The 12,297-nt window shown below is 37.4% G+C and overlaps 1 protein-coding gene across 1 annotated transcript in view; it reads left to right on the top strand.

Moving 5' to 3' along the window:
• Positions 1–12,297, top strand: part of WDR70 (WD repeat domain 70) — a 226,324-nt gene that overhangs the window by 174,780 nt on the left and 39,247 nt on the right. Inside the window, exons 12-14 of the mRNA XM_058680126.1 lie at positions 3,505–3,604; positions 5,090–5,174; positions 6,359–6,497. Of these exons, the coding sequence (XP_058536109.1) occupies positions 3,505–3,604; positions 5,090–5,174; positions 6,359–6,497 (324 nt within the window). The remainder of the gene's footprint in view (positions 1–3,504; positions 3,605–5,089; positions 5,175–6,358; positions 6,498–12,297) is intronic.

Below are 12,297 nucleotides of genomic sequence, written 5' to 3'. Positions count from 1 at the left end.
TTTGTTTTTTCCCCTTATCTAGGGTCCTGACTCATCTAGGCTGAGTTTTTAAATATCCCTGAAGTTTTGTTAAGTCTGTCTAGCAAATCTTCTGTTTGTTGCTCAGTTGGATTCAATCTACCACAGCAGGACACGACAGTCTCCTTGAAAGCTGCGAAGTGGTCCTCTAGTTCTTCTACTTAATGTTTAACTGTTAATGGCCCTCAATTTCTCATCATCTCTCAGCAGAGTGTCAGTATGATTTAGTAGTAACCAGCAATACTGCTGTGTTTGTAGATGGAGTTTCTTCCCATAACTCTTTAAATGCTTAAAACATTACATCCTTAAGGATATTTTCTCCACTCAGGTTGTCTCTGGTGAGATCTGAAGCAGTTGGACCACTACCAAGTGCTGTGGTCTGTCTGCGCCTCATACTCTATTTAGCACAACACCTTCTTTGCCCAAAAGCTAGTGATTTCCATCTTACCATGTGTGTTGTTGGACCACTTGTGGCACTACTATGTTAGTCTGGGTCTTCTGAGGTGGAGCTAGCCGAACAGGAATAAACACTGAAGAGGTTTATTGGAGAGGCGGCCATATGGGAAAGTTGGCAAGGATCCAGAGAAGACAAGTGTAAGTCAGACCATGATGAAGATCAGACCCTTGTAAAAGAGGAGGAAAGAATGGAATCTTGAATGTCTGTCTGCTGATGAATTGACACATAAAATGTTGTACATTCATACAATGAATGTTATTTGGCCATAAAATGAAATGAAAGGTAGATCCACACAACATGGATGAACCTTGAGAATGTAAAAAGATAGTATCTTAGAAGGTTTCATTTGTACTACTATTAAGAATAGACCTATCTATAGCCTACAGTACTAGTTTCTTGGTGCTAAGGGGCGAGAGAAAATGGGGACCTATACTCTTGTGTAGAGGGTTTCTTTTTGGAATGGTAAAAATAGTCAGATTTATTGTGGTCATGGTTGCACAACTCTGAATAGACTAAGAAATATCAGCTGCACATTTTAAGTGGGCAGATTGAATTGCATGTAAGCCATGTCTTGATAAAAATCATAATGTTAAAAGTAAAGCATAGGAAGGTTGTGCAGAGTTTGGAGGACAGTACAGAGCTACCAAAATGTTACAGTCTGGCTAACTGGGAGTTCTCTAATAGCCTGCACCTATGTCTGGCCTTGGTGGGAGCAGACATTGGGAAGCATGGCCTAGTAGTAGGGAAGTGAGTTTGTCAGGCATTTTCACTGTGGGAGATCTAAGTGACATATTTTCTTTCTTTTTCTTTTTCTTTTTTTAAGATTTATTTGTTTTTATTGGAAAGCCAGATCTACAGAGAGTAGGAGAGACAGAGAGGGCGATTTTCCATCCTCTGTTTCACTCCCCAGGTAACTACAACAGCTGGAGCTGAACCAATCTGAACCTAGGAGTAAGGAGCTTCTTCCAGGTCTCCCACACAGGTCCTGGGTCACAAGTCCTTGGGCTGTCATTGACTGCTTTGCCAGGCCATAAGCAGGGAACAGAAAAGAAAGTGGAGCAATTGAGATACGAATCAGCACCCATATAGGATCCCAGCGCAAGCAAGGCGAGGACTTTAGCCAGTAGGCTACTGTGCTGGGCCTGTGAGTGACATGTTTTCAAAGCTGCACATCCTGTTAGCTGAAGTGACTCACTCCTGTACCTAGATACAAAGCATAGAAAAATAGATACTACATATTGGTGAAAGGAACAGCAGAATTGTACTGCAGAGAGCTTTGCCATACTTGTGTTAACTTAGTGTATGGGTATAATTACGTTTTCCTAACATGAAGGGGTCCTGTTGCTATTCTCATTTACAGGAAAGATATAGGCAAACAGAGATTAACCAGCCCAGCGTCATACAGAGAGTAAATTGTAGAGCAACAACTTGAACTTGACAGTCTGGCTCTACAACCTGTCCTTTTAGTCACCATAATTTCATTGTTACGTTAATTGATCATTACACGATCCTTTAAAAATGAAGGCTTTGTGATAACAGGGCCATTATTTTGTTCACCGCTAAATCCTTCAATGCCTGTAACAGTATATGGCATATAATTATTAGTTGAATTAATAGAGATTTTTTCCAAATCACTTTATACGATAATTCCTATATTTTGTTGTACTTCATTCCAGTTATCTTCTTTTTTTTTTTTATTGTTAATTATTTTGCATTATGTGACAGTTTCATAGGCTCTGGGAATCCCCCCTCCCTCCCCCTCCCCTCCCCCCAGTGGATTCCTCCACCTTGATGCAGTATTACAGTTCAAATTCAATCAAGATTCTTTCATTGCAAACATATACCAAGCATAGAGTCCAGCTACTTATTGTCCAGATGGGTTGAATAGTTTCTTGGGGAGTTATCTTCAAAATCAGAGGGAAAGGACGAGGTTATAGCAGTCTAGACTGCATTTATTTATTTATTTAGTCTTAGCCTATTAATAGTCTTAGCAGATTTTTAATTCTGGTGTAACAAGTAATGTAACAAGTAATGTATGAATGGGCATGAAGAATTGTTTAGAATTGTTTACTTGTAATGTAATCCCAATGAGAAAGAAAAGTTCTATAGAAATAAATGTGAGGAGGCATTCAAGTGTCAGTACACATGAGTTCTATGTAGCCTTGTGCTTGCTTCCATCTTGGTGATAGAGTTTGTATTTCAGCAACAATTTTTTCAACATTTACTTTTACTTGGGCAATAGAAAGAGGTAGAGTGTTGCGGGGGAGGAGAGAGGGAGATTTTTAGTCTTCTAGTTTACTCCTCAAATTGCACCACATTCAAGGCTTGGCCAGACTGAGGCCAGGAACCAGGAACTCAGCATGGGTCTTCCACATATGTGACAGGGACCTAGGTGGCTCTTAAATCATTACTGGCTGCTTTTCAGGCAGTAAGCCAGGTCAGAAATGGGCACAGGACTTGAACTAGGCACTTCAGTATGGGATGCGGCAAACCCAGTGGTGTGACTGCCTAAGATGTAATAAGCGTTATGTTGGAGTTAGCTGGTATTATTACGAGTATTATTATTATCATCATCATCTTCCAACAAGCACATTTAAAATGGTTTAAAATCTACAACCATGTTTATAATATCTGGTATATACATATTTTTAGGTAAATAAATAATGTATTTATTTAGACTATTTGTATTTGCTTTTAGAATAATAGGGGAAGTAGTCCAAGGATATCATAAACATAATACCAAGAACTAAATGCTACAATCTTGTGTTGCTCAGCATTTGCTAAGGGAGTATGAAAATTGTATCCTACTAGAATTTACCTTATCTTTTCTTTATTTAAGAAGGGAAAGTTTTAAACCCTCCCCCAACAGATACCTATTTGGAATGAAGTGACCTGTAATCAGATTAATTAGTACTTTGTCGTTAAGAATATATCATTTTCCACATGATAAAATAAAATGTTCTTGTCACCAAAATGTTCTCATCTGATTTGAGGTGAGATGTTAACACTTTACTTTCCTTTACAAACAGGTTCATCCTAAATTTCACTATAAACAAGCTCACATCCCAGGCACAGACACTTCTTGCGTGACTTTTTCCTATGATGGTAATGTCCTTGCCTCTCGTGGAGGTAGGTTAAAAACTCTTTTGATGTGTTTCTATATATAAAATTATGATATATAACATTAACAAATGTCAAACAAATATCCTAGCAGTTTGTAAAGCTAGATATGCTCATGTTAATGTGTTTGGCCACCCTTAGATCTCATCAATATGGGACACCCAAGTATGTGAGGTTGTATTTAAATGGAAGAGTAAATCACATGACGGTAGCTAGAAAGTGACTCTCCAAAGAATTCTAAAATATCCAATCCTTGAACCAATTGATCATTACTATAAGGACTAATTGTATTTCAGTCAGTGCTATTTTGGCAATAATTGTTAACACTCCCTGTAATAGCTGTTGGGCAATTTAATTAGTTAACTCTCAATATGTAATGCATTCTAACAATTTTCCTTTCTGGATTTAGAGATTTTGGTAGATGAAAATCCATTCAACAGTCTCTAGGGTTTTATAAGTGTTACTGTCAGCTCCAGAACCTAATAGATTATCTGAAATTAATACAGATGAATGTTCTCTTAATTTTTGAGGATATAAGCCTCTCTTCCTTTTTATTCCCTCTTAGAGACCAAAGCCAATATGGCAACATTCCAAAGATGAGCCTTACTAAGTTCTCCCAATACAAGTAGGCCCCAAATCCAGCCAATTGTAGATTTGTGTACCTCCCAAAATTGTGTTTTAGAGGAAGGGTCATTGGGGAGAGAGGGATTTTCATTGAATTCTCCAGTCACCTCATTTTCACCTGATTCTTGATTCCTTATTGGACCCAAGAGATCAAGTGAGCTATCAGCTGTGAGCATTGGGGACAAATCACAGCAAAGACATTTCTTATATGAGCTTGTCTGTGTTCTGGCAACAAATTAGTAGCCCAATAGAAGTATAATAAAATGAATCCCCAAAAGGATATTCATTATGCTTTAAATGGCTTGAAAAAGCTGTCCTCCCCAGTGGAGAGAAGAATAATAGCCGCAAGGTACAATTACACTTACAGAGGGAAGTCACATTGCTCACCTTCATTAATGTTAATGGATAATTTTACACACACACCAGTGGGAAAAAGAATCTGTTGTTGGTCTTGAGGGCTGTTAAATTATGATCTTCCCAAGAAGTCAGGTTATACTCAAGTATACCAGGGGGAACTGCCATCTGCTCTGAAAGTGTGCTGTAGAGTGTCTGGGTTTCTACTTGCTTCAGACACTCCATCAATTGGGGAAGTAGTGTCTGGAAGGTTGGTTCGTTATCAAATAGCTTCCAACCGTTCTTGCAACTACTGCTGTTTTCAAGCTCCCTGATCAGCTAATAAAAAATAAGCTATGCTTGTAATGCATCTACCACCTTCTTTTGTTTCCCTGCTCTCTCCCTCCCTCTTTCCTTCCCTTCATTGCTGTCCTTCCTTTTAATCATTCACAAAAGTTTAGCAAACTCTAAACTTGAATGAGTTCTTATTGTAAATTTCACCTTTTTGACTTTTTCCCCTGTATTTTCCTCTGCTAGGTGATGATACATTAAAGTTATGGGATATTCGACAATTTAATAAGCCACTCTTTTCAGCCTCTGGTCTTCCCACCATGTTTCCAATGTAAGTAGGGTACTTGAAATATCTGATCAACAACAACAAAAAAAAAATGGAAAAGAAATTTCTTTACCTTAAAGTTAATTTATATCCTCCATCTTTTAGGAAGTGATTGAAATCTCATTTGTTAAGGTGCATTTTATTTTTTCCGTTGATTTCTTCTGTTACTCAGATAACATTTTTTTTAAAGTTAGAATGACATTTGTGTGTGTATTCGTGTGTACATGTGTCTTTTAGTTGTTCTGACAGTCTTCCTTTGGGTAGTTGAACAATGTTACCTTCATTTTACAATGTTGTCAACTTTTAAAGATTTTGCTGAGACAACTGAGGTGGAACTTGACATCTAAGTTCTACTGCTGGCCCCTAGGAAAATTTTTCTTTTGTTAGAAATGAAATTTTATTAAATAATGATCAACAGGGAGAGTGAGAAGATAATGCAAACATCTCATGAAGGAAACTATAAAAACAGAGCATTTATATTTAAGAACAAGTGAAGAGATGGACAGACATGAATTTGTATTTCATAGATATTTTATGAGTTGTTGTGCCTGCTTTGAGTAATGTTAACTAAATAACCTCTGTGAGTTGTGTTTTTGATTATTCACAATCCTGTGGTCTGAGCTCTGATAACAGGAGTTATTGAATAATAGCTATCAATTTGGTGTCAACAGTCCTTGTGTCATGAAGAAGCTGACTTGAAAAAACTGAAATTATTTGGGAATAATATTAGTCATGGTAGTAGTAGTAAAAGTAGCCCAGAAAGTGACTACTACTTAGCCCAGAAAGCCACTACTTTTAGCATTAACCATACATGTACTTACTTGTCCACGGACAACTCTCAGTGCCTATATGGAGTTTTTCCCACAGTCTTTTTAAAGTAAAAATATTAACATATACAAACTAAAAAGCAAAAATTCTAGAGTGAGACTGCCTAAGTTTGAATTGTGATGACAGGCAGGTTTTATTTAACCTCTCTGCCTTAGTTTTCTCTTTAATAAAAAAGAGATGATAACATCTATCTCATAGGATTATTGTAAAGATTTAGCAAGTGATTGTAAATGCTTGACATTAAACCCTGCATAGGAGTTGGCTCTTATTACAGTAATATTTATGCTTCATTTCATTCATTTATATTACTGCATTGTTGTGGGGAACATAAGCTTTTCCTTACAAACTCTTTCTGTCCATAGGACCGACTGCTGTTTCAGTCCAGATGATAAACTCGTTGTCACTGGTACATCTGTTCAGAGAGGATGTGGCAGTGGCAAACTTGTGTTCTTTGAGCGCAGGACTTTCCAAAGGGTGTCTGAAATGGATATCACTGACGCAGTATGTATACTCTTTCATGAGAACGAAGTGAAGTTGTTTGTTTATTTAAATTTATCTATTTAAAAGGCAGAGTGACAGAGGGAGGGGAGAGACAGAGAGATCTTATATATACTGGTTCATTGTGAAATGACAGCAACAGCTGGGTCTAGTCAGTCTTAAGTCAGGAGTGAGGAACTCCATCCTGGTCTCCCCTGTGGGTGGCAGGAGCCCATGTACTCGGGCCATCACCTGCAGCCTTCCTAGTGGAATTCTTAGGGAGCCAGATTAAAAGCAGAGCTAGTAGAACTCCATCAGCACTCCAAATGGAATACCAGCATCATAAGAGGTGGCTTGATTTGTTGTGTTGCTAGTGGAGGCTTAACCCATTGAACCACACTGTTTGTTTAATAGAGCATAAGCCCTGACCCTTACAGCTCAGCGATAGATGCTTCCCCCCACCTTCACTTAAAAAAAAAAGCACAGAAATGATCAGTACATTGCCAACTGACCGATTTACTCTTCTGCCCAGCAAGTGTTTTTGGTGTGTGTCTGTGCTTAAATCTGAGTTTCAAATGGGCCAGAGATGTCATTCCCCTCTGTGCTAACCCATTTGCAAAGAGAAAATGCTGACTATCATGTAGGAAACAGAAGAAATTTCACAATGTGCACTTTGTGAAGATCCTGGGATTGTGGACAGAAATGAAAGCTATACTCACAGAAAGTGACAAGGTTTCTCGTTGTTTCTTAAAACTGAAAACTTTGACAAAATTCTGCTTGTCATAATTATAGCCATTAAGGTAGGGTTCAGCTTCTACCAAACTTGTGATACAGTTATTTAGAAGTTTAATATTTCAGACTTATCTTCTACATTGAAAACATAAAACATTTAGTTTTCTTTACAGATGTAGATACATACAAAAATACCAACATTAATTTGTTCATTATTCCATTTTTCCATGTTCTAAGACTAGACCCATATGTATTACAATAATGGTAAAAAGTTGCAGGGGAAAATTGCAATTTTTTCAAAGCATATATTATTTAGATGATGAGGCTATAATTTTATGAATATGAAATAAATCAATGTATAGGCTTTCTTGTCTCCTTGTTGAATTGTTTATCAGTATCTGGAATCTCACTTTTTTGTGTGAGTTTCTCTAGGATGAGATAATGCAGAGAAGCTAACAAAGGAAAAATTTCAGTAAATGCATAGAGCACATGTTCGGATTCAGTTCTCTTAGAATAGTCAAGAAAGAGACTTTGAGGTTCATTTTAATGGATGATGAACAGAGAACTTTGAACTCTGTACCGTGAAGAGGCTTTTTAAAGTATTGGTTTTATGGGGGCTTTGTTGTTGTTTTTGTTGTAATATCAGACACCATTGTTTATTGTTTATATGGTAAAATGTTCCCTTAAAGGATCTTTAAATTTCCTCCTTTACCTGCTGTGTTTAGTTTTAAGGCTTCTCAGAATGTACGAAAAATCAACAGATTGCGTTTCTTGAAACAAATGAAGCATGGACACTTTGCTCTTAAAAATCAGAATAGTCATCACTCTGGAAATACCACACTCCATTGTAGTAAAGTGTTCACGGTGTTGAGTTTTAATTCACATAAAAGGCAACATCTCATATTCTTAATACCAATAGCTGCTGGAATGAGACACTGGAACACTGAGGCCTATAAGTCCATCCTAAGTGCATCCATTAACCTTAGTAAGATATTATTGGTTATATTCTTCCCACACTGTCTCCTAAAACAAAATAAACCCTTGAGTAGTTACATTCTAGGACACTAAGCTGCATATAGGGAACTAAACATTTTCAGTAAGAGTATGTTAGCAATTTATGCAGTTAGTTCCCCATTGACTAAAATTGTCCTATAATTGTCACAAAGATAGTTCTTTAAAATATACTAAATGCCTTTTCTCTATGTTTTTAAATATTTATTTTATGTTATTGAAAGACAGAGTTAGAGAGATAGATGTTCTATATGCTGGTTCACTCCCCAAAGGGCCCAGGTTGAAGCCAGGAGCCAGCAGGAGCAGAGCTTGATCTGGTTCTCCCAAGTGAGTGCAAGAGCCCAAGGATCTGGACCATTCTCCACTGCTTTCTGAGGCACATCAGCAAGGAGTTGGAATGGAAGTGGAGTGGCCAGGACAGGATGCCTGTCCTGTAGGAGACAGCATAACTCAGTACATCACAATGTGAGGCTCTTTTATATATGTTTTTGACACAGTGTGTTTGTTTGTTTGTTTAAAGGTTTACCCATTTTTATTGGAAAGTCAGATTTACAGAGTGGAGAGGCAAGAGAAAGATCCTGCGACTGCTGGTTCCCTCCCAAGATGGCCGCAGTTGTACCAGCATATTACCATGTATACCTTTTAACCTAAACATAGCTAATAAAATTATTTTGCCTGGGTGCTGTTTGAGATGGTAGCAGCCTCACATCATTTGCTTTTGACAGCAATTTAAAGGAAATAGCATGCATTCCTTTGAGCAAAGAGGAAAAAATGAAAATGAAATAGGCCAGAAAGTCCGTGCCTAAACCTGATGTCTTTTCTCATTTGTTTGCTTAGGTACTGAGGAGTACCTTTATTTTTTGCTGAGGAGCCTTTATTTTTGTAAATACACTTGGTGAACAAAATGAAGATAGGAAAGAAGCCACACAGTTAAAGTGCCTTGCATGACTGATCTTGCATGACTGATGTGGGCTCTGAAGGAAAAGGAAAGGAAATTGCCAACTAGTTAGCCACTTTGGGCTTCTCAAAGCTGATCAAGAACCATAGAACCATAGAACATAAGTAATAGAAATGTAAAGGTCTCCTATAGAAAAAAAATCCATCTGTGATTATCTGAAGAATATTTGATCACCTCCGGTTTGTGCTTCTCTCCATCACAACTTGTTCTCCAGAATACACCTAGACTATACACATCTCATTCATATTCTTTGTTAGAACTTACACAGTGTGAGCCATTGGTGCTTCTGTCACTGTGAGCTTTTGTGGTGGTGTTTGTCAGGGAGCAAGCTTTGTGGTTTGAGGCAGTAGACATGTGTTCTGGACTTGCTGTGCTGAACATCTTCAGTTATCTTCCTCTTCATCAAGCAGAGGAAAGTGGAAAAAAATTAATGAATTTTTTACTTGGTATTAGCTCTTGTCTTCACTGGGTCTCATCAACAGTGAGATTGAGATGAGTTTATTTGCCTGCTTATTGCATCCCTACTCCTTATTCTCATGAATGTGTGTGTGTGTGTGTGTGTGTGTGTGTGTGTGTGAGATTGTAAAAATTTTATTAAAGTGCATATATTTTCCAAAGGGGTATTTAACTATCAAATCTAAAACATTGACAAAGATACAAAAACAGTGAAGAAAGTAAATGTTGTCTAACTCTATCTTCTATGGATTATCCCATGTTTAAATTAATGAATTTTGATGTTTAAGAAAATTGCTCTGTAAATGTGAGATGATGTACAAGATATAAAGAATTACACATAAACATAACATACAGTAATATGTATATAATATGAAATGTTATATATTTCATTTCACATAAAAGAATTTTTATGCTGCTGGTAAAAAAAGAATATTACTATTTTAAATTCAGAAGGATTGAGGAGGAAGAATAAATGGATACAAAAGGGCCATGGAAAGAGTCCCTTCAGGGACCCAGGTAAAAGGCACAGTTACCATTCAGGCCATGACCAGACTCTGTTATTTGTACATATGGTGGAGAGCAGAAAGGTATTTCAGATAAATGGTTATTCCAGGTGTCCTTGGAACTGCTTTGGAATATATCTTTGTTCTTGCATTTGAATACAGATATTTCTGATTTGGGAATTCACTTCAAACAAATTAATGAAGCCATGCCTGTGAAAGCTTGACTCCCAAAGAGCTAAGGAGTTCACCTGGTCTTCTGTCCTTTACTGGGAATAGACTAATCATCTGTCTTACTGATATAAAGTCCCAGTTCAGTCAGAATTACATATCCTTAAAGGTTTTCTAGAAATAAAGAAGTCCAGCAGTGTTTTTTTTCCCCAGACTTGTACAAGGAATAATACACAAAAGATTAGAGCTATTGGTAGTGCAAATGCCAACAGAAAATAAATTTGAAAAACTGTATTTGGCATTTATGTGCCTTCTAAAACACAGTAATACCTTCTTAATGTAAAACACAAGGGAATGGAAAAAAATAGGCTTTGGATTAACTAGCTTTCCATTATCTGATTTTTATTAAAGAGTGATCAGGCAGCTGTGGACTAGGGATAACAGTTGCTTTGAATTATATATTATTTTGAATAAAGTGATATCAGCCTAAAGGAATTTTACAGTAGTTCATTTTTTGGGAAGATTAAACAATGCAGATCCCAAAGGAATTCCATTAAGCATCTTTTTATGTAATAAAATGTTTTTCTTTCTATCTATCTATCTATCTATCTATCTATCTATCTATCTATCTCTCCATCCATCCATCCATCCATCCATCCATCCATCCATCCATCCATCCATCTATTCAACCATCCATCCATCCATCCATCCATCCATCCATCCATCCATCCATCCCATGTTTGCCATAGTCAAGTGATAAGACAATGTACTTACTCAGTGCTGGTATAGGGAGCATTTGCTGATTGAGAAGAGATGCCAGTGTTTGATAGCGAACCTGGGAGTAAGTAGGAGATAATAGTGTTAATGCAAGTCGGCTACCATAGCAGTTACATATATCTTTTTTTTATTTTCTTTTTTAGCAGCAGTTAATCTTGTATTAATTCTACCTTGGCTATTGGGATATTATTCCACTGTCAAGATAATGATGTCAACACTATTTTCTATAGTATTTTCTGTAATCAGAGATAACAGTATGATGTGGTGAGAAATAAATTGCATTTTTACTACCTTCTTAATTTGCATTATGAGACTATCACAAAGATACTAATCTTCTCCTTGGAATTTACTCAAGCAAGCACCATGCATATGGGGTTTAATTTAGTTAGTTATTTAAATATTTAGTTTTATTTGAAATGTGGGATTGCAAAGAGAAGAAAAAGAGAGAACAGAGAAGAGAGAGAAGAGATCTGCCACATGAAGGGTCATTCTTCAAATAGCCTTAACTGCTAGAGCTGAACTGATCCAAAGCCAGGAGCCTGGAGCTTCTTCTAGGTTTTCCATGTGGGTGCAGGAGCCCAAGGACTTGAGCCATACTCTTGACGCTTTCACAGGCCTTAATCACAGAGCTGAGTTGGAAATGGAGTGGGTGGGACTCTAACCAGTGCCTGTATTGGATGCCAGTGCCATAGGCGGAAGCTTAGTCCACTGCACCATGGCTCCAGCACCCATATACATGTCATTTGGACAGTAACTGGAGGGGCTAGTATCACCAAGACTTGACTAAATTACTTCTTGGTGCTCACTGAACCTAAAGGTATCATGTTACGAATGTTTCAGAATGAACAATAATCTTCAGGATTTAAACAGTACAGTTGAGCGCAGAAGAGGGGGTAAAAAAAACCTACCAACTCCACAGGGGTTTACTCTTGGTACGAGGGTACTTGCAAAAGTTCGTGGAAACAGAATCAAAAGATACGTTAATTTTGAAATTTTGCATGTTTTGAAATCCAAGACTAGTTTTTTAAAAATCGTATGTGTTGTAAATTTTTTCCAGATGCTGCATAGGTTTTGATTTATTTTGCACTGAGTTTGCTACTTAGCTGAGTGTTGAATATGCTGGTGAAGGCACCTGTGTCCTGCTTCAGCATTCCCGGGTGTGATACATGACTTCAGCTCCTCACTCTGACTTCCTGCTAATGTAGACCTGAAAGGTATC

Source organism: Ochotona princeps, chromosome 23 (genome assembly GCF_030435755.1).
Source record: "Ochotona princeps isolate mOchPri1 chromosome 23, mOchPri1.hap1, whole genome shotgun sequence".
Lineage (NCBI taxonomy): Eukaryota > Metazoa > Chordata > Mammalia > Lagomorpha > Ochotonidae > Ochotona > Ochotona princeps.
Note: the sequence above shows the minus strand (reverse complement) of the source record. Positions and strands in the feature narration are given on the sequence as shown.